The sequence below is a fragment of the Geotrypetes seraphini genome, chromosome 2, assembly GCF_902459505.1.
Source record: "Geotrypetes seraphini chromosome 2, aGeoSer1.1, whole genome shotgun sequence".
Taxonomy (NCBI): domain Eukaryota; kingdom Metazoa; phylum Chordata; class Amphibia; order Gymnophiona; family Dermophiidae; genus Geotrypetes; species Geotrypetes seraphini.
In genome coordinates this window covers 372,305,610-372,329,422 of record NC_047085.1, presented here as the reverse complement: position 1 = coordinate 372,329,422, position 23,813 = coordinate 372,305,610, and the positions used below count along the sequence as shown (strand labels likewise).

Below are 23,813 nucleotides of genomic sequence, written 5' to 3'. Positions count from 1 at the left end.
GACAAGTTGAAGCCGTCTACGCAATGTGCGGTGGCAGCGAAAAGGGTAAACAGAATGCTAGGAATGATAAAGAAGGGGATCACGAACAGATCGGAGAAGGTTATCATGCCGCTGTATCGGGCCATGGTGCGCCCTCACCTGGAGTACTGCGTACAGCACTGGTCGCCATACATGAAGAAGGACATGGTAAGGGTCAGACTTATAGTCCCACCCACCCCAGGGACCACTTTTCATATATAGAGTGTAACGCACCCGATACCTGTACCACAATTAGGACCGGCCCACGTTCACATTATGGATACTTCTGCGTGCTTCCCCTGAAGGAAGGAAGTCCTGCTGTATGACATTCACTCTCAAGGCATGGAATAAAAAAAAAACAAAAAGGCAAAAAGAGTCAATTCATTTCCCATGCAATGATCACTTTATTCAGTGGCATGACACTGGGAGTTAACTTCCAGTCCGTCCAAACTCCCAGCAGCAGCCAAGAAATAAATCCATACAAAACACAAAAATAGGGCTGACCAAAAGTTTTAAGTGTCAGCTCTCATCTTCATTCAAACAGCTCAGGTAAGGAAAAATAACAAGTGATGCTGTCTTTACATTTCAGACAACAACCCCAAACTACGGCTAGTACTTTCAACAGTTCTGTGTACAAGCCTCCAAGCTACTGTAGCTTGGCTCTCCCCAACTCCCTGGAGTTGGAGTGGGGGGAGGGGGAGTAAGTGAATCCACCAATTAATCTTCTGAATTTCAGAATGCCACTAATGGCCCCACTAACCCAACCTGTATGGAAAGTGGATTCTCCCCACTGAATTACTCCACTTTCTCCCAATTGCATAACCAAACCCAAAGCCAGCTTAACTATGCTGGAACTTGTAACCCAAAAAAAAGTCCAGAAACAAAAATGTTTTTTTTTTCCCTTTTCTTCCTGCCTCATATAAGCAGGGCAGCACAAGTCCCATTAAACTTTCACCTGAAAGGACATTTCCTTAGCAGTGCATCAACAGATAGAACATGTTATCAATCACAAACAACCCAGCCCTGCCACTTAGCTTTCCTCCATTAGAATGTCTTCAGGCAGACTGGGAGTTTCCAAACCGTCCATGGGTTCTTGCTGTGCTGGCTGGCTGGCAAAAGGGTCAGTGTCAATCTCCTGCATCTCAATGTCCTGGGACTCAGGAGAATAGCCTGGAGTGACCTCCTCCTGGGCTGGCCCAGGGTGAACTGCCTTTCTCCTCCTCAGAGCAGCTTCTAAAGTATCCAGGCGAACACGCCCTGCTCTCTGAGGGGGAGGAGCTGCCTGCAAAGCTTGCTTAGTCTTCCTGGGCTTTCTCGTTATCTCCTTCAGCTGGGAGTCACTGGAGGGAGAGAGATTTCTCTGAGGCTGTTCTAGGTGATTCTCCTCACACCCCTCTATCCCCTGGAGATCAGCGTTTTCAGGATTAAAGGGAAAGTAAGGTTTTTCCCTATTCTTAGTCACAACCCTATCCCCATGGTTAGCCCTCTGAATGGAAGGGCTGGCTTTAGCTATAAGGCGTCCTGGCAAAAGCTGCGCCTTAGGGATAGGATTGTGACAAGAGTCCCAAATAATCAGGACTACTAAAATCAAGTCACTTCACAACCAATCAAGATGATCTTTATTCTATGCAATCATTGTGGTGCTTTAATTCCAAGACATACTATTTGGAGACTTAAGGCTTGCCCCATCTGTCTTCAACTTGCTAGTATTAAGCAGGAGCTCTGCAAACTTAAACAGGAATTGAATACAATTAAAGCAGCTTCCATCATTCCACAAAATCATACCAACTTACCACCTCTACCTCAAAGAATAAAACAGCCCAGGAATAAATGGGTCACAGTAGGCTCAGGAAGACTGCGACATGTAACACAGAAACATCCACCTTCACTAATATTACCTCTACAGAATTCCTTCGCTCCACTAGTGCACTGCGATACTCAAGAAAACAGAAGGGAGGTGGGACTGGAACCAATGAAGGTAACTCAAGAGAACAAGCGCACCCTAAGCACAAATAAAAAAGCCAAAAACAGAAAACTATTACTGTTGGGGGATTCCATCATTAGAGGCATTAACCTTGGAACACAAGGCGAGGAGACCAAAAAAGTGAAATGTCTTCCAGGATCCTCAGCTACCAGGAGTTCCAGACAAATACAGACTATAATTAAGGAAGAAACTAAGGATTTTAACACTGATGTTGTCATCCATCTGGGAACAAATGACCTGGCCAACAACTCCACACTTGCAGCACAGAAAGCTTTTCGGGAGCTTGGTGAGGGCGTGAAACCTTTTGTAAAGAATTTAGCTTTTTCTGAAATACTGCCTGCATATGGAAAGGGAGAGCAAAGAGTGAAAAACACAGAGGACTTTAATAGATGGCTCAAAGCATGGTGTCATCAAGAAGGCTTCAGGTACATAGGAGGATGGGGAAATACATGGAAGGACAAGAAGCTATATTGCACTGATGGGCTACATATTACTACAGCAGGAAAAAGAAACCTTGCAGAGAAATTTAGACAATATGTTTCTAGGCATTTAAACTAGAAGGTGTGAGTGGTGTATGTATGAAGAACAATTATAGAGAACACCCCCGGCAAAAGAAAAGATGTGATAGCAACATAAACAATATCAGAAACTCATTTCTTAGTATTGCAACGGAAAGTGAAACGAAACAAAAATCTATAAGAAAAAGGAAATTACCACTGAAAAATAGCTGGAAAGCGATGACCACAAATGCTTGCAGTCTAAGTAACAAAGTTCATGATCTGCAAGCCCTGATGTTAGAGGCAGATCTAGATATTGTCGCTATCACAGAAACATGGTTCAGTGAATCACATGGATGAGATACAAACATACCAGGATATAATCTTTTTTGGAAGGACAGAGATGGTCAAAAAAGGTGGAGGAGTAGCTCTCTTTCCAAGCGACCAAAATGCAAGGGACCTGGGGAGAGGAAGAAGCGATATGGATCACTCTGAAAAGAGAAGATGGAACTTCTATCTACGTGGGTGTAGTCTACAGACCTCCGACTCAATCACAGCAAATTGATAAGGATTGCGGATATCCAAAAGTTTGGAAGGAAAGAGGAGGTTCTGCTGTTGGGAGATTTCAATCTGCCGGATGCGGACTGGAATGTTTCATCTGCGGAATCGGAAAGAAGTAGTGAGATTGTGGATGCCTTTCAAGAGGCTCTGCTCAGACAAATGGTGATGGAACCCATGAGGGATAAAGCGATATTGGATCTGATCTTTACAAATGGAGAGAGTATCTCTAATGTTCGAGTGGGTGCTCACCTGGGAAGTAGCGATTATCAAATGGTTTGGTTTGATATAACGGCTAAAGTGGAGCACGGCCGCACGATACTTAAAGTCCTAGATTTCAAACGTACAGATTTTAACGCAATGGGAGAGTACCTGAAGAAAGAGCTGTTAGGATGGGAGAACATAAGAGAAGTGGAAAGACAGTGGTCTAAGCTGAAAGGAGCGATAAAAATGGCTACGGACCGTTATGTGAAGAAAATCAATAAAAACAAGAGAAAAAGGAAGCCGATATGGTTCTCCAAACTAGTGGCGGAGAAAATAAAGGCGAAAGAGTTGGCGTTCGTGAAATATAAAAAAATTAAAGAAGAGGAGTGCAAAAAGGACTACAGGGTGAAACTGAAAGAAGCCAAGAGAGAAATACATCTGGCGAAAGCACAGGCAGAAGAACAAATGGCTAAAAATGTAAAAAAGGGAGACAAAATTTTTTTCAGATATATTAGTGAAAGGAGGAACATGAAAAATGGAATTGCTAAACTAAAAGATGGTGGGAACCAATATGTGGAGAGTGATGAGGAAAAAGCAAATGTGCTAAACAAATACTTCTGTTCTGTGTTCACAGAAGAAAATCCTGGAGAAGAACCGAGATTGTCTGGCAAAGTTACAAGAGAAAATGGAGTGGATTCTACGACGTTCACAGAGGAGAGTGTTTATGAGCAACTTGAAAACCTGAAGGTGAACAAAGCAATGGGACCAGACGGGATCCATCCTAGGATACTATGGGAGCTCAGAGAGGTTCTGGCGAGTCCTATTAAAGACTTTTTCAACAAATCTCTGGAGACGGGAGTGGTTCCTGGGGATTGGAGGAGAGCGGATGTGGTCCCTATTCACAAAAGTGGTCCCAGGGATGAAGCAGGAAACTACAGGCTGGTGAGCCTCACTTCAGTTGTTGGAAAAATAATGGAAGTGTTGCTGAAAGTATAGTGTACTTTCTTGAATCTAATGGGTTACAGGATCCGAGGCAACATTGCTTTACAAAAGGTAAATCGTGCCAAACGAACCTGATTGAATTTTTTGATTGGGTAACCAGAGAGCTGGATCAAGGACATATGCTAGATGTAATTTACTTAGATTTCAGCAAAGCCTTTGATACAGTTCCTCATAGGAGACTGTTGAACAAACTTGAAGGGCTGAAGTTAGGACCCAAAGTGGTGAACTGGGTTAGAAACTGGATGTCGGACAGACGCCAGAGGGTGGTGGTTAATGGAAGTCGCTTGGAGGAAGGAAAGGTGAGTAGTGGAGTCCCTCAGGGTTCAGTGCTGGGGCCGATCCTGTTCAATATGTTTTTGAGTGACATTGCTGAAGGGTTTGAAGGAAAAGTGTGCCTTTTTGCAGATGATACCAAGATTTGTAACAGAGTAGACACCTAAGAGGGAGTAGAAAATATGAAAAAGGATCTGCAAAAGTTAGAGGAATGGTCTAATGCCTGGCAACTAAAATTCAATGCAAAGAAATGCAGAGTAATGCATTTGGGGATTAATAATCAGAAGGAACCATATATGCTGGGAGGTGAGAAGCTGATATGCACGGACGGGGAGAGGGACCTTGGGGTGATAGTGTCCGAAGATCTAAAGGCGAAAAACCAGTGTGACAAGACAGTGGCTTCTGCCAGAAGGATGCTGGGCTGTATAAAGAGAGGCGCAGTCAGTAGAAGGAAGAAGGTGTTGATGCCCCTGTACAGGTCAATGGTAAGGCCCCACTTGGAGTATTGTGTCCAGTTTTGGAGACCGTATCTGGCGAAGGACATAAGAAGACTTGAAGCGGTCCAGAGGAGGGCGACAAAAATGATAGGAGGCTTGCGTCAGAAGATGTATGAGGAGAGACTGGAAGCCCTGAATATGTATACCCTAGAGGAAAGGAGGGACAGGGAAGATATGATTCAGACGTTCAAATACTTGAAGGGTATTAACGTAGAACAAAATATTTTCCAGAGAAAGGAAAATGGTAAAACCAGAGGACATAATTTGAGGTTGAGGGGTGGTAGATTCAAAGGCAATGTTAGGAAATTCTACTTTACGGAGAGGGTGGTGGATGCCTGGGTGGTGGTGCTCCCGAGAGAGGTGGTGGAGAGTAAAACTGTGACTGAGTTCCAAGAAGCGTGGGATGAACACAGAGGATCAGAAAATAATATTAAATATTGAACTAAGGCCAGTACTGGGCAGACTTGCATGGTCTGTGTCTGTGTATGGCCGTTTGGTGGGGGATGGGCTGGGGAGGGCTTCAGTGGCTGGGAGGGTGTAGATGGGCTGGAGTAGGTTTTAACGGAGATTTCGGCAGTTGAAACCAAGCACAGTACCGGGTAGAGCTTTGGATTCTTGCCCAGAAATAGCTAAGAAAAAAAATTAAAAAATTTAAATTTAATCAGGTTGGGCAGACTGGATGGACCATTTGGGTCTTTATCTGCTGTCATCTACTATGTTACTATGTTACTATGTACTACTCGAAAGGGTCCAGAGAAAAGCGACTAAGATGGTTAAGGGGTTGGAGGAGCTGCCGTACAGCGAAAGATTAGAGAAACCGGGCTTCTTCTCCCTCGAACAGAGAAGACTGAGAGGGGACATGATCGAAACATTCAAAGTACTGAAGGGGATAGACTTAGTAGATAAGGACATGTTGTTCACCTTTTCCAAGGCAGAGAGAACGAGAGGGCACTCTCTAAAGTTAAAAGCGGATAGATTCCGTACAAACGTAAGGAAGTTCTTCTTCACCCGGAGAGTGGTAGAAAACTGGAATGCTCTTCCAGAGGCTATTGTAGGGGGAAACACCCTCCAGGGATTCAAGTCAAAGTTAGACAAGTTCCTGCTGAACAAGGACGTGCGGTGGTAGGGCTAGTCTCAGTTAGGGCGCTGGTCTTTGAGCAAAGGACCGCCGCGTGAGCAGACTGCTGGGCATGATGGACCACTGGTCTGACCCAGCAGTGGCCTTTCTTATGTTCTTATGTTCTATTGTCCTATCATGTTATGACCAAAAATGTACTATCATGCTCTACTTTATTATGTATGTAAACTTGTATCCCGCTCTGAGCTCTTCTGGGAGGATGGGATATAAATTCAAATAGGTCATTGGATCTCAAAAAAACTGTGCCAAAATATTCAAATAATATAAATACACTGAACAATATCAAAAATTGTGGAAAAATATCTTACTATGAAATAATTGTGGATCATCGTACAAAAAGAAATCTCCCCTTATCAGTACAAGAGGAAATACTAGAGTATAATCATCAGACCTCTAAAAGCAGTGCCAAAATATTCAAACAATATAAATAAATCAAACAATTTCAAAAATTGTAAAGAATAACTTAGCCATGTCAATGAATTCCAGAAGGCTGAACTCAATTTGAAAAGTGCCAGGCCAGGCTTAGAGAAGTATCTCATATCATCTGACAGGGAATTTTTCCTACTTCCTCTCCTACATCCATCTCTGACTTTAACCTTTTCCTTTCAGTTTTCCTCCATTTATTTTTCAGCATCTCTATCTGCTTCTATTTCTCCAGTTATTTGCTAACTCTTCCATCTCCCCCCTCCAGCATCTTCTCTTTCTCCCTTTATTTTCACTCTTCTGACCAGTTTCTACTGTCTTGCCCCCTCCATCCAGCATATCTTCTCCCCTCTTTCCTCCAACACCTCATCTCTCTCTCCTTTCACCTACATCCAAGATCTTTTCCCATCACCTTTTACCCTTTGTTTCTTCCAACAGAGTCACGGGGCAGGGGTAGGCCAACATGTGAGGCAGGTAGCTGATTTTCCAAGTGGCAGCCGCAGTGATCCTTCCATGCTGTTTGCCAGCCACCGGGAGGAAGGGGAAGTGAGGAGCCAGTGGTGCATCTGGATTGTGAGCAGCCCTGCCTTCGGTCCTGTCCCGCTAAACCGGTTGGCAATAACGAAGCCAGACACTTTGTGGGCTTTCCCTCTTGTTAAATCACTATAGGCTGTGCCGGTCTCGATCCCGCCTCTCAAAATCAGGAAGTATTAAAGCAACAGAATTCCAGGACTTAACAGAGTTTTTTCTCCTTTCTTGAATATACCTGAAAAATCTTGTCACGTCATTTTATATGCTTGGTCATTTTTCTTCTGCCTTTGCTTTTATCTGATTTCTCGCTTCATTTATTTCAGCTTCACCTTCTTCATTTTGTGATGCTTTGTACTTTGTGAACTTCACCTCCTTAGAAAACACTAATGCTTTGCTTTTCCTTTCCTTGTACTGTATTTACTCTCTTAAAGTAAAAATCTGATGCCCTTTTTATAGTTTCTTTCAATTTGGCCACTGTCTTTCCCCTTTCCTCTTTTCCTCCCACCCTAGGGTTGCAGGATTTTACGATTGTAAAATCCAGACACCCTAGACCTGCCCCCAGGCCCGCCCGTCTCTGCCCCAGTCCCGCCCTGCTGCCTGCTTTGGTTAAGACAGTAGGTAATCCACACATGTGTGGATTGCCTCCTGCCCGACGCAATTGAGAGGAGGCTTTTCAAAACCCGGACAAAGTGCCGGGTTTTGAAAATTTCAAGTTTATTTCAAATTTACTATACCATCCACTTGAGCCTTCTAGGCGGTGTACAAAAATGCCTTAACAATATACCAATTAAAATATAATTTAGTCTAAAACAAACCAAAGGAAAAAACAATTTAAGGACACAGATGAACAGGAACAGAAGGGAAGAAAGGATTAGAACTACAATTGACAGAAAGAAAAGAAGACACTTAAAAGGAAGAACAAACGGTTGGGGAAATAAAAATGGAAAATATTACTTAAAACTAAGTCGTCCTGAAAAGGACAGTTTAGGTCACAAAGGCATCGTGGAAAAGGAATGTCTTTAGCATTACCTTAAATTTGATCAGTGTTGTATTTTCCCGCAAGTAGTAGGGTATGCTGTTCCAAAGAAAAGGAGCATTAACAGAAAAAATTGTGGTCCTCATAGTACTGATTTGTTTCAGTGAGGGAACAGTAAGGAGATTATGCGTGGTAGATCGTAGAGACCTAGTTTGATTATAGACCCTCGGACATGTTCTCAAAAGGAGAACCCCATCCTACCCTGCTAGCCCCTCTTTCAGGTTTTGACCTATTTCACTAAAGTCTGCATTAATGAGCTCGGTGTGTCGAGATACTGGTTTGTGTGGTGTATATAAATACATATACATTTATATTTTAGGCCTGCCCTAATCTTACACAAAACATGCCCATAGCACATGTCATCATATGAACATTTCTCTGTTTTAGATGTGTATGTCTCAGCTTTGTAAAAACAGGATTTAGATGTTTATGCAATATAAACATCTAAATGTCGGTTTATGTATATCTTATGTGTGAATAGCACTTCTAAAATAAACACCTTTATGTCTGGTATTATTTTATTTCTAAAAATCTATTTATGTAGAGCCAAGTTAGAAGTTGAAACTGAAAACATACTAAAGCCATACTGAATCAGACTGATGGTCCATCTAGCCTAAAATCCTGCTTCCAACAGTGGCTAATCCTTGTCACAAATACCTGACAGAATCCCAAAGTATCAAGATTCCACCATGCTACTGATCTCAGCGATAAGCAATGGCTTCCACTATTTCTATCTTGTTACCAGAGTATGGACTTTTCCTCTGGAATCTGTCCAAACCTTTTTTTTTTAAAAAAAAACACAAATTATTGAGGCATTGCAAAACCAAGAATAAAACATATCAGTAAATCCACCAAGGACTGGTTGAAAACTACATAGGGGCTCATAATTTTAAAAAAAACCCACAAAACATTCAAAAAGTGGCCTAAGTCGGTACTTGGACAATCAAAAAGACAGATCATCCAAGTACCGATAATCAAAGCTGGTTTTAGATGTATCTAAAACCAGCTTAGGCCTTTACTCTGCCTCTGTACGCCTAGAGCGAAAAGGGTCATTTTTGGAGGAGTGGAAAGGGCTGGAGGTGGGCCGACCTAGACTTAGTCATCTGGCAGCCATAACCAAAAAGGTATGACAGGTTGCCAGACAGAACTTATACGTTTTGACTTAGACCATGTCAAAACAGGTATAAGTTCTAAATCGGGTTGCTGAGCTGATCGCGGCTGCCACAATCAGCTCAGCAGCCCAGGCAATCTATCCCCCCCATACCGGTAACGATCGAAGCAGGAGAGATGCCTAATCTCTCCTGCCGCGAACCCTCCTAACCTCCCCGACAGGAGAGATGCCCAATCTCTCCTGCTGACACAAACCCCCCATCACCCGCGCGATCATTAGCAGGAGGGACCCCAAGCCCTCCTGCCAGAAAGAACCAACCCCCCCCCCGAACTCCCACGATCATCGGCAAGAGGGATCCCAAGCCCTCCTGATGGAAAGAACCAACCCACCCCCACACCCCCGTGACAATGGCAGGAAGGAACCCAAGCCCTCCTGCCAGAAAGAACCAACCCCCCCCCCCCCCGTACCAATCAATGGCAGGAGGGAGCCCAAGCCCTCCTGCCGGACACCCCCCCTGAACCCCTGGACACCCCCAATAATCTTAAAAGATGGACAGATGGATGGGTCCTCGCTCCGTCCAGCCAGCAGGCTCCCCTTTCTCCAAATGGCAGGCCTTCCCCTTCCCGGTTCATTGTGGGATGGGGCCTAGGGTCTGATTGGCTCAGATGCCTAAGGCCAACCGAATCTTAGGGATGCTTGGTTCTTCCTGCTCTGAAGCCCACCAATCCAAAATGGCAGGCCTTCCCCTCCTTGGTGCATCATATGATGCATGGGGAGGGGGCTAAGGCCCTGATTGGCTCAGATGCCTAAGGCCCCTTTGGGGCATTGTTTAATTAGTTTTCAAAGGTAACCCTTCTTCTTCAAATCAGAAAATTTCTGATCTGAAGAAGGGCTATTTTCGAAAGCTAATCAAGCTAATCAAACCTTACGTTAAGTTAGTCCAATAAAAAAGGTATCACCTTTATTCCTTTTGTTTTGTTTTATTTCTATATATTACCTTAGCACATTCAATCTAACAAGAATGGGCATTACACACTGAAATGAACTCTGATTAAATGTCTTGATTTTGTAAACATGATTAGCTTACTAAGCACATCTGATACAACTGTGCTGTGTACTTCCCTTGGTGTAATATAGTCTTTGTAAACGTGTAGGTTGTAGAATAAATGGATGGGGATCATCTTAGCAACCCTGAGTGGGAAAACCGAGACTGACTCATGCTGCCATCTAGCTGCTAGCTTTACTCCCTGCAGATCAGTTCCCACAGCCTACAGAAAGGTACAGATGAAATTGAAGCTACCCCCATATGATTCAAACCATAGAGTTCCTAACACGGCATCTCTGCCTAGCTTCAAAGGAGCTGGACAGTGTTTAATGTTGATGATATCTAAAATAATCTAGATCCCAAAGCTCAAGCTTGTCTTCCAAGTATAAACAACCTATTTTCATTTTTTGGCTATTTTTAAGCCGTCCAAGCCTCCCCGGACCTTACCTGCTGGTCTAGCGGTGAAGCGGGGCAGGAGCGATCTTCCTATGCTCCTGCCCCGTGCAGAGCCGTCATCAGAATGGCTGCCGGGAGTTCCCGTTGTAGTCTCGAGACGGGCACTGAATATCGGCCATCACCCATATAACTTCTGGGAATCGGTCTCCACTCCCTTATGGCCTCCAACAAGTTTCTAACCCTCCCTCACCCTCGACAAGATCTCTTCCCCCCCCTGTCCCCGAGAAGCCTCCAATTCATCTCCCATATCACTCCCCGACAAGTTTCCTATACCCTTTGCCCGCCCCTCCCAAGTTTCTGTAGATCCCTGGGCCTAACATAACTTGCCTGGTAATCTGGAGATGAACAGAGCAGGAACAAACTCCACTTATTCCTGACCTTTGCAACTGCTGATTGAAAATGATTGCCACAACCTCTAGTGGTAATCTCACAGTACTTGCGGTAATACTACGAGACTACGACTAAGACTGCAGCAACTATTTCCTGTGAGCTGGTATAAATTCCGAAAGAGATATTTTTGTCCATATGCATATATTCTCTTTGTAAAATGATGAATACACATGCAGATTTTAGCCCTGCCTAAGTTGTGCCCAAACAACACTGCCTTGAAATCTCTGCATGGTGTGGATCTCCTCATGTAAATTGTGGTTTTATAAAATTGGTATTTATATGCATAATTTAAGAGTATTTTCTTATGAAGCTGTAGCTATTGAAAAAATTTTGAACTTGGAAGACTGAATTCTGATTGCAGTTTTAACCCTTCCATGCATGTGTTAAATTATCGACAACTTTACACACCTGGGGTCATTTTTACCCCATCACTGAAAGTTGCTTCAGCTTAATAATTTCACAAATTCTCGCCGCCATGGCACTCAAGTGAAACATTTATATTTATAAAATGTATATGTAGGCCTACAGCATAACTGGTGATGTTCCGGTAATGTTTCAAAAATCTTTCTTCTCTTATTCAACATATTAACTGTACAAATGTTTGTAAAAAATGATTGTTGGCAGTGTTTCTTTTACAGCAAAACCTAACAAAATATTTTCACACGTTTTCAACTTCTCTTATCTCATTTGTTGGGCATTACTTTTGAAATACATTACAACTTTTTCAGTGCTATATTCCACTGTTGACAATTTTGCCTTCATAAAACTGTGTGGTCAATTTGACCCCAGGTGTTTATAATCAGTATACTAGGTTAAAACAAAAAAAATTCAAAAGCTGTATTTATCACAGATGATAGGAAACACATTATCTGTTACTATCGAAAAGGTACCTGGAATTTGAAATCAAAATTACAATTTATAAGTAAGCAACTAAACTAATTTGTCAGGCGGGGGTCAAAATGACCCAAGGTGTGTAAAGGAACCATTGAACAATAATTGATTAATTTACTAAATGTCATGAGATTGCCAAAGAGGCCAAACTGATTTTTTTTTTTTTTGTCTATTAAAAAGTTAGAATTATTCCAGATAACTGAATTATAAATTTTTTTCTGCTGACAAGAGAGAGAGAGAGGGTGGTTTTTAAAACTGAATAATTACCATATAAGGAAGGGGGTGACATGTTAGCTAAAATATTTAGTGGAATTGAAAACTAAATTTCTTTCTCTAAATCATAACCAAGTAGGGATTGTGGTATCAGTGTCTAGGAAGGAAAACCATTGGCATCCTTGATTGAATATAAAGACATTGGGATCATTTGTAAAATCTAGGAGATTTTCTTTTCTTCAAAATGGCCAAACAGAACTTTCCTTTGACTATTTATCTGTACTCTACACTGATGGCCACGAGGCTCCAGTGCTGTCAGGAGAACTTAGAGATGTTCTGTGAAGACAAGGTGAATTTTTTTAATCATTTGTTGACTGGAAATGAGACTTGGGTCTATCACAAAGATCCTAAGTCCAAAATGGAGTTAATGCGGTGGAAGCATAAGTCATTCCCCAACCCCCCAAAAAGTTCAAGATGGAAAAATCTGCAGGCAAAGTCATGGCAACTGTCTTCTTGGATGATGAAGGATTTTTGCTTCTGGAGTTCATGCCATATAAGACAATCATAACTGGGGGAGAGTTACACCAACACAATGATCGCTTTGTGGGAGTCAACCAAGGAGAAAAGACGAGGAAAACTCACAGCTGGCATGCTGCTTCTTCACAACAATACACATGTCACAACAATCACAGACTGCCCATCCAAGAATGTGGGTTCAGCAGCTGAACCATGCACCCTACAGTCCTCACCTAGCTCCCTCAGACTATTTCCTGTTCCGAGTTTTGAAGAAATCTCTCCATGGACAGCGGTTTTCAAATGTTGAAGATGTCAAGGAAGCTGTGACGTCCTGGTCTGAAGGTCAAACACAATAATTCTTTTTAAAGGGGTTAAAGTCATTGCAGGAAAAGTGGATGAAGTGTATGGAACTATCAGGGGACTATATTGAAAAATAAAACAAAATTTTTTTAAAAACTCTTCTACTGAGATAGATAAATTATTGAACGCCCCTCATAGCTCTCTGGATACTGGAATGCATATTGCTGGTGTCCAGATAAGTGCTGGCTTCTCCCAGACCCTGCCCCCATAACACTTTTCTCCTTCCCAGATTTAAGATGGCCAGTTAGTACCAATTTTGAACAGCACTGCCTGGTTAAATGCCATTGAATACCAGTAACAGGCCCACTGAGAACAATTTAAGTAGGCATGATCCTCCCCTGCCTTCTTAAATCCCTTCTGAATATTGTCCCCAGTAGTGGACTTTGTGCAGACTCTATAGCTTCTTCCAGCAAAGAGCCACATGCCCACATGCCTCCAACATGCACTCCCATAGGTGCATATTTTTTTACACACAACTTATTTGCATGCTATTTGTTTACTGCATCGGGTATAAAATGCGTCAGGAGAACCTACACTAAGCTTTAGTCCAGAGGTCCAGTGCCTGGTTTTCTGCTCCTCCCCCCCCCCCTTTCTGTTACTTTCGCTAGCTTCAGAAGGGACTGGCCCTGCAGGGAAGCAGTGTAGCAACATGCTTACAGCTTGGCAGCCATTTTTATTCTCCTCAAATGTTTATTTTGCTTCTGTTACTAATTGTTTCTCCGTTTATTGTTTCTTATCAGAAAGGCTCTTTTGACTGGTTATCTAAAAGCAAATACATTCCATTTCATGATTTTCCTTATCAGTCTGGCTTAAGGTTTTATCAGCACACTTGCAGGGCATAGAGTACCTGCAGTGGTTTCCCTCACTGGAAACATGATCCAGTAAGAGCAGTTGACTTCTCTATGTGTTTTGTCCTGATTGCATCAGTCCATAGGTTTTCATATCAGGTAAAATTATTTGTGGCTTAGGGCAGCAAGAAATAAAAATAATGTTATCTTAATATAGGTGGGAAATGTGAAATAGAAGGATGTGGTTATAGTAATTTGTATAGCTATGCTATTTCTAGATAAACTAGTTCTTTCAGATGTGAGTCCCAGAAATATTTTATCAGCAGTGAAGAAAAGGTTCAACCCTGCCTTAAATAATTACCACAAAACAGTCACAAAAGATATCTTATATTGTGGGAATTGAATCTAAAACATCTAAATACCCACAATGCACTGGTGTTTTTGCTGGGGTAATGAATATCATCACTGGTTCGAAATTTCCCACTGGGACGTTCAAAGACGTTAACAATAATCAAAGCCAATACTTAGCTTACACCCAACGGGAGATTTTGTCGTTTTGCCTTTTAAAGCTTCATCTGGGGTTAAAGTTTTTAAGCTTTCATATTACTATTCACAGCACATCAGCGTAAGCAGCAACTTTTAATAATATCAAAAGTAGTGTTTTGTTAAAACCAGCGTTATACATTTCTTTATCCTCAATTGTTTAAAACATTTAAACTTCTATAATTTAAATATCTTATAGCAAAACTCACTGCACATACAATTGAGGATAAAGAAATGTAAAACGCTGGTTTTAATAAAACATTACTTATGATATTACTAAAAGATGGTGCTTACGCCCTCTCGTTCTTGTAGTTTTCAAAAGTTTGAAGAATCTGTCCCTCTCCACTTTCTCTAGGCCCTTCATGATCTTGTAAGTCTCTATCATGTCCCCTCTAAGTCTCTGCTTTTCCAGGGAAAAGTGCCCCAGTTTCTCTAATCTTTCAGCGTATGAAAGGTTTTCCATACCTTTTACCAGTCGCGTCGCTCTCCTCTGAACCTTCTCGAGCATCGCCATATCCTTCTTAAGGTACGGCGACCAATATTGGACGCAGTACTCCAGATGCGGGCGCACCATCGCCCGATACAACGGCAGGATAACTTCTTTCGTTCTGGTTGTAATACCTTTCTTGATAATACCTAGCATCCTGTTTGCCTTCTTAGAGGCCGCTGCACACTGTGCTGACGGCTTCATTGTCCTGTCCACCAGTACCCCCAAGTCCTTTTCTAGGCTACTTTCACCCATTACCAGCCCTCCCATCGTATAGCTCTATGTAGCTGTGCTAACCAATTAGCTCTTGGCACACCTACTCTCCACCCCAGAATCCCCCCCTTGCTAAAAAAAGTATATTTTTTTAGTATGTGGAAAGTGCAAGCCAAACACAAAACTACGGTGTCTTTTACCTTGCGGAAAGTGCATATTAGTTCTTGCCACAGATTAGTAAAAGGGAAAAGGAATGGAAACCTGAATACTGCCTTTTTTGCTTGCTTTGGCATTTCAAAGCTGACATTCAAAGGGGTGGGGACTAGAGGATTAAGTGACTGGCCCAAGGTCACAAGGAGCAGCACTGGGATTTGATCTCACAACCTCTGAGTATAGAGGCAGCTTTAATTGTCTCCTAACACAGAAAACAGACTCTTAGGCAGACAAAGAGAGAGGTAGGAGGGTAATATGCAGCTACAGAGCATTTTTTTTTTTAGCTTGAAAACATAACAGCAGAATATTTAAACATAACATAAAATTGTATTTGCATACTGCGATATTCCGTGAAGTTTGATGCAGTTAATAAAAATTATCTAAAGACCGTACATAGGTGGTAAGGGTACAAATACAATCAGTTTAGGAGCAAGACAAGTTCTGCATCAGATACAATCACGGTAATTAACACGAAACATCAGTGGATAAACAGCCTGCGTTACAGGGTGGGCCAAAGTAGGTGTACGGTATTTCTTTTGATTTTACAAGTATTGAAGAGGTATAATACAGCCCAGCACAATAATCAAGTAAAAGTGAAACAATGTAACTGATACAAAAACGTCACATGAATGTTATTCGTGACACCCATAAAATAAAAAAGAAATAATGAATAAATGCCGTATACTTTTGGCCCACCCTGTATATTCTCGTAGCCAATGAGGTAAGACCAACCAGAATTTCTAACTGGAACATGATTTTCTATCTATGGGAACAGGGCTAAGGAAATCACTATCTATCACTCTCAGCATTTGTCACATTTATACATCCCTCTTGCCTTACTTATTAATGTTTCTCTACTATCTGCCTATGGAAAATATGGGAACACAATAAGGCTATTAGTGGGAAAATATTGCCCCTTTGGGAGGGCATGGTAACTAGTAGAGGACTGTACTTCCTGAAACGGATATGCACGTACATCTCAAGAAAATACAGCTGCACGGTTGGTCCAGTATTTATGTCATGTATGGAATGCCTCAAGCTGCCTCTAGAATTTTATAACATTTTGCATTTGCAGCTGGGCATTGCTTAACATTTAGGGTTATATCGCTCACAAACCAAAGTTTGGAAAGGGGAACAAGAGAAGGGACATGTGAGTTATGGTGTAGATCTCAGAATTACAAGAACCTACCAGTGGAAATCTCTGGTGCTTTAATTCCATTGATGGAGTGGAACAGTACTAATGAGAAAAAATACAAGGGGTGGGATGTCAGCTAATAAGCCGGGCAGACTTTTATTGTCTGGGTTCCATAAAAGGAAAAAAAAAACAGATCAGGATCAAGGCAGGAGTAGGATTTCATGGCAACTCTAAAAGTTGGGAGGTAGGACCAGTGCTGGGCAGATTAATACAGTCTGCGTCCCAAAACTGGCAGAGACACATGAAGATATATCAGTATTTAATCATGAAGAAGTGGAAACTATACAGAGTGCCAAATTCAAATCTGGCCACCTCAATGGGCAGACTAGATGAACTGGGCAGGTTTTTATCTGCTTACATTTACAATGGGGCTCAAAATCAAAAAATATAAACGTCTAAAAAGCTTCTATATCGGCATTTGGACGTCCTAATCGCCAGGATGTCCAAGGGCCAGTAATCGAAACCACCTTTATGGATGTCTAGCGAGGCGTCCCAGCCTCTGTGCATCAAAAGCTCACAATGGGTGTGGTGGAGGCATATTATGGCTGGTCTTTGGGCTTGTATAAGGATGGGTTAGACTTGGACATCTTGCAGTGATATTCTAATGTTTTGCAAGACATCCTGGATGAAACTTAAACGTTTGGAGTTAGACCTGTTTAGAAGTATCTAAATTCCACAAAAGTGCCCAAACGGGCCAGATGACCAAGTGCATGCATTGATGTAAGACACCCCCACACTCTCCTAGTGCTCACCGACCCACTTCCACCACACAAAATTGAGAACAAAAAGGTACATACCTGGCTCTAGAAAAGCAGCATCTGATATGGGGAAGCCTAGTAGAGCATCAGGTGCGTAGAGTTACCTGGTGGGTGGGCTAGTGAACTATAGAGATGAGGACCCAGTCTCATAAGGCACTCTAGCCACAACATCTGCATGGTATTAAGTATGAGCTCAATAAAACCCACCAAACCCTGCTCTACTGCCATATAGGTGCTACCTGAAGCCATAAGGGCTATTAAGGTGGTACATAGGTGGGTATAGTAGGTTTGGGGGGGCTCACCATAAATTATAAGAGGGTTATGGTGAGAAATAGATCTGGCACCCTCTAAGATGCCTCACTGTTCTGTTGGGATGTCTATATGGCTAATCCATTACAATGCTGGCCCCTCCCACATCCTAATGGGCTTGATTTGGACATGGACTTTTCATATTCGAAATGGCCAAAATAGTTAGACACCCTAAAGGCCAAGACATCCAAGTAGATTATTTTCATAAAAATTTGGATGTCTAGCAGTTTCAAAAATGGCTGTTTCCCAGCCCCCATATTTGGATGTCTTGTGGGATACGTCCCAATTCGGACTTAGACACACTATTGAAAATACCCCTCTAAGGGGTCCTTTTATCAAACCGCGCTAGCAGGGTTAACGCGTTGGATATATCATCACGCGCTAACCCCCGCAGCTGGCTAAAAAACTAACGCCTGCTCAATGCAGGCATTAGCGGCTAGCGCGGCAGGCAGTTTAACGCACGGTATTACGCGTGTTAAACCCCCCCCTACTGCAACTTGATATAAGGACCCCTAAGTTACTAAGCTATTTTAAGAAGAAACAGAAAGGTTGAGCTTCTGAAGGATCCTCCTAGCCAACAACATTTCACAGATCCCCCCCCGGCAGCTCCTCCTGCTTTTAAAACAGGAATCACCTAAATCCCTTCAAGCTCATCTTCGCCTGTTACTAAACTGAGCCTTTCATGAGCCTTCCATGATGGATAAAATATAGCACTGCTTCCCAAGAATATATGCTCTGTTATGCTCAACAAGATTAATGGACAATATCATCAGTATGAAATGAAAATATGATGGTCTCAGACAGTCGTTTCTTCAATTTTTTCCAAAAACTCAAGTTCAAGCAAGTCAAATCTATGAAATCAAATTCAAATATTCTTGTTTTATGGCAGGTATTTTAAGTCCCCTTTTTTCTGTGCTATTTTCAAAATGATTTGGTGCAGAATAGCTTTAATGAGGGCCCTTATAAGGGCCACACATTGATTCCACTCTTTGCTCTTATCATTGCCCTCTGTGCTACAGGAACCAGTCACACAAGCTTGTCCAACTGCAGGAAGATGTCAATTATCCATTCCTGCTCAATAGCTTTAATGCACACCACAGAGAGCACAAAACTCACAGCATGCCTGGCATGAAATAAAACTTTTATAAAAGTGGATTTCTTTTCCTGCATATCCCTTGCTAATACCATTTCTGTCAGGGCGATGCTTTCAAATGGGCTAGTTTTGTGTATTCCATGACAGGAACTAATCTCTCGCAGCACACCTAGAATCTCGCCGCAGCACATCACTGCTCTAAGCTGAGCAAAAAGTCCTCCATCTATAGTCCTGTCAGTGGGGTGTGCTGTTTCACTGTAATTTTCAATAATGAGGGACAGACAAGCTCTGCAGGACTCCAGAGAACTTCTCCGTCCCCAGAAATTGAATACAGAATATTGAAGTACCACCCCCACTGACAGCAATGCAGTTGGAGTACTCCACGCAGCCTAGAGGGAGCAGTGTACGCCACCAAGAATGGAAAAAAGTAGGCGTGTTATTCATGATACATGTATTTTTCTCACTGGGTGAAAAAGGCAGCACCGGGGGGGAGATGGGGAGGGGGAAGAACAGGTTACAGCAGCACTAGGATCGTCTCAGCGAAGTGTGCACAAGGAATTTAAATCAGCCCCCCTCATCTACTTTTGGGTAGAAGGTTTGCACCAGCGTCCATGATCTCTGTTGGATAAGAAATTTTCAAAGGGGAAACTCCACAGGGAATTCATTTCTAAAAATTAATCCTTGCAGGTCCTGCAAGCTCCGCAGGGGGGATGGAAAATCATCCTCCAGTTTGTGTAACATTTATGTATTTATTACTTAGCTTTTAAGTACTATTTTTCCTGATAAAATGTCATTCAAAACAGTTCAAATGCAACAAAAAGAATAAAAATGAAGAGGAAAAGAACAATCCCCCTTCTTTTACTAAGGCGCACTAGATTTAGCGCACGCTAAATATTTGAGCGCGCTAAATGCCAACGCTTCCATAGAATATAATGGATGCGTTAGCATTTAGGGCGCACTAATATTTGGCACGCGCTAAAATTGGCTAGCGCGCCTTAGTAAAAGGACCCCGATATGAATTAATTCAGATCAACAGTAGACCGTCTTATACAGCAGCAGAAGATGAAGGAAAAAGCAATTGGAGCCAAGGATAATAATGCAAACATCATAACGGAGTGAAACCATAGACTCTAGACTTACCTTCGACCCAATGAGGGTGTACAGCCATTGTATGGTTTCATTATGATTGATGACGCCATTCATCCCATCCACGTACAGCATTATCTGTCCCAAAGCTAGAGAAAACAAAGCAAATGTTAACAATCAGATGGAAACTAGACAACATTGTAAATTCAAGATGGCGTCGTCAATAAAACTTTCTCAATAAGTTATAAAAGCAAGCTACAATTCAGTTTGACTATTTATATGAGGATTATTGTTACTTCACCCCTGGTCTATGTCCCATGTTTTCTATAATAAATGTATATGGTTTGATTTTTATATTTGAGTACTTTCATATCTCTATCTATCTACTCTGAGCACTCTAAACTAAACTACCGCATCCTCTCCACGGAAGTGGAGCTCGGCACAGTTTACAAGAAATTAAAATATAAGAAGAGAAAGGAAAAGGTTTACATGAGCTTATATATAGAATGGAAGAGTAAGGGGGAAAATAGAATTACATGTTAGAGAAGAGCCAAGTTTTCAGTTGCTTGAGGAATAGCTGGAGAGAGCCCAGGTTCTGCAACTCTACAAGAAAGATTAAATATATATATATTATATAGAGTTCCTATATGGCTCCAGAGAAAGGAGGATGGATTGGGACATCCGGGTTTTACTTCCATTGAAAGCAATGGAAGTAAAACCTGGATGTCTCAATCCATCCTCCTTTATCTGGAGTTATATGGTAACCCTAGTATTATAAATCCATTAAACAGTATTTTGGTCCACCAACCACACATTTATGATGATGATCTGACAGGTGGACCAAAACATTAGTTAATGATTTTGTCATAAATGTATTTAATCTTTCTTTTACAGCACCCAAGTCTATATCTGACATTTTTCACTACATGCCATGGTTATACATTAATCCTGCATGTATTTCTTTTTTTTCAATTTTTCTGAAATTTATGTCCTCTTTTACAAAGCTGCTTTAGGCTTTTTTTTTTTTAATCACCGGTCATGGCGATATTAGCTCCATCGCCCAAATAATTCCTATGAGTGTCAGAGCCAATACCGCTGCAGCCAGCAATAAAAAAGCCTAACATGGTTTTGTAAAAGGGGGGGGGGGGAGTGGGTGAATGTGGCCAGTTTATTGACTCTGGAGCATGTTCATCAGTGTATGCACATCGATTTACTATTTAAAATTAATCTGCTTTATTATGAGCCATGGTATTTAATATAGCAAATTAGATTTAAAAACTTTGATATTTACTGTCACCTAGGTTCCAGAAAATCAAGGAAAAAGCACTGAAGTTCCTGATACAGTTGATTCTGTTAACCTGAACTCAAGCATCCAGAACTCTCAAGTAACCAGCAAAAATATCTAAGAAATACTGTAATACTTTAAATGAAAATAAAATCAATTTTTGGTGGAAATTTAAGTGTAAACTTGGCACGCCACACCCGAGTATGCTCACACTTTGCCTCCCACATGTCTGGTAGTTTGGCTGGAACAGTTTATGGTATGGCTTAGTATGGGGGTATAGTATTAGTGAGGCCTATTTTTAATAGTAACTCTCAAGCAACCAGAAACTACATTTATCCAGCATCTATCAATCCCCATGGGCGCCGGTTAACTGAGAGTCCGTTGTACATTTCACGGTCACTAACAGTCATTTCCCTTCCCCCTCCCCCACCACCTATTTTTTGAGATCTTATGAAATCAACAATTGTAATGCAATAAATTCCTCCCCGTTAATAAACACTCATATTTAAGATTTAAGATTGTGGTTGCAGACTGCAATTTCCTGACCCGCTTCCAATGAATACTAACTATGTCAAACAGGGCCAGCATTCTAAGACAGACTTCCCATTGCACACATCTGCTGCCTGCCAACCTCAGATCCATTCTCTGCTGTGCTCTGCTCTCGACAGATTATAAGGTGGGACTGAAATGAACAGTTTACCAAATACAGCACTATCGCATAATAAGACGTGTGGTACGCTCAAAGAAAAAAAGCCATGATCCTAAGATCGCTTACAAGGAAACAGTTTAGTTGAAAACAACCAGGGAAAATGTATTACAATACACATAGGAAAATCATAGAGCCAGTACACCTAATAGCTGGGGCCGGCCAAGAGTATCTATTTACCTTCTGCCTGCCCTGCAGGTAGCCAGCATTTCTCTGCCCCTCCTCCCCTCTATCACTCTACATTGGCTGGCATCTTCCCTTCCCCTCTAATACCCCTTCCTACCAAAATTGGACAGCTTCTCATCTCCCTTTTTATATCCCCACCCCACATCAGTTTCAAGCATCTTCCCCCTTCACTTCTCACTTTTACCTGCCCCTCTCAGGCCAGCCTGAACATCAAAGTATCAAAACTATACAAGGACCCACAGGGAAGTGCTGCTTTGTACCTCCCCCTCCGACAGAAAGTCAGTCTTGGACCATTGCAGCCGCCCGGCCTATGAGGTGGAGTGGGGAAAGACAGCAGTAGCAGGCCCAGCAGTGAAAAGGGACGAGAGGGAAGGCTGTCACACATGCCAGAGCTGCACTGCTGTCTTCTCCAAATGCTTCTTAGGCAGATACCTAGACTGTGCAGTGGCTGGGCTGGACCTAACAGTAACATACATCCCTGCACTAGAAAATCAAGGGGGAAAAAAATCATATGAGATCTACAGACCCCGATAGTAGAGAATAAATCACTAAAATAAAGATGTCCTGCTTCTCCAGTTCTAGCTTTCTTGCAACCACCTAATCTGAAGTGAAAACCAAAAAGAAACAGGCTTTATGCAGAAATTCAAACATATGAAAATAGTATGAGAACCTGCAAGAAAACACAAAGCCTTACTATTACCCAAATGGGAAAGAATTTAAGCATCTGTGATGTTCTATTTCTATTAATGTAGTCTATATCATCCAATTTCCTAAGATCTGCCTGCAATTTTTCACAGTCCACATGCATTTTAATATCTTTGAACAGTTTAGTGTCATCTGCAAATTTAATCACCTCGTTTGTCGTTCCAATTTCCAGATCCCAGCACTGGTCCCAGTACAGATCCCCGCAGCACTCCACTAGTTACCCTCCTCCATTGAGAAAAATGGCCATTTAGCCCTACCCTCGTATTTTCTGACCATGAAGCTGCAAATAGTTAAGACTTTTAAGGCATGCTTTAACCAACTTCCTATGCTCTATCACTTGAGATTTTCCCTTCTGATTTTCAGACTGTTGTGCAGGGGATGGTTCTGTCTAGGTTAGACTAATGCAGGGGTGTCCAATGTCAGTCCTCGAGGGCCGCAATCCAGTCGGGTTTTCAGGATTTCCCCAATGAATATGCATGAGATCTATTAGCATACAATGAAAGCAGTGCATGCAAATAGACCTCATGTATATTCATTGGGGAAATCCTGAAAATCCGACTGGACTGCGGCCCTCGAGGACCGACATTGGACACCCCTGGACTAATGTAATGCTCTCTACCTTGGAATTTCGAAAACAAGAGGGGTTCCAATTGGCACAAAATGCTGCAGCTAGGTTAGTAATGGGAGTTGACATGATAGCACATATTACACCAATTCTGAAGCAATTACATTGGTTACCAGTTGATAAGCAGTAGTAGTAGTAGGGATTATCATTTGAAGCTTTACCTCTGCTAGCTAAAGCTTTATATAGGTATGTCTGTGCATAGGAAAATGGCTGAAAGGCAAGGAGGAGATATAACATCATTGGACTTAGCTGGTTCCTAGAATTATCTTTGGAAATAATTATACAAAGGAACATTAGTAGTTACCTTTGTCTTGGAACCTGATCATAATCAGATTTTGCATTTATATTCCAAACAGTTGGAAGAATCTTTGGGGAAGGCGGGGGGGGGGTGTTAACATGTATATTTCAGATTTATCTCAGATAATGCAGAAAAAAATGCTATAACAGTTTGGCATACTCCAGTTTCATCTTTTTTTTG

General features: G+C 41.9%; 1 protein-coding gene across 5 annotated transcripts in view; it reads right to left on the bottom strand.

Moving 5' to 3' along the window:
• The window catches only part of FHOD3 (formin homology 2 domain containing 3), a 967,501-nt gene that overhangs the window by 311,267 nt on the left and 632,421 nt on the right, over window positions 1-23,813 (bottom strand). For all 5 annotated transcript variants that reach the window (XM_033930608.1, XM_033930609.1, XM_033930610.1 and 2 more), the window contains exon 6: window positions 19,883-19,977. In XM_033930608.1, the coding sequence (XP_033786499.1) occupies window positions 19,883-19,977 (95 nt within the window). The remainder of the gene's footprint in view (window positions 1-19,882; window positions 19,978-23,813) is intronic.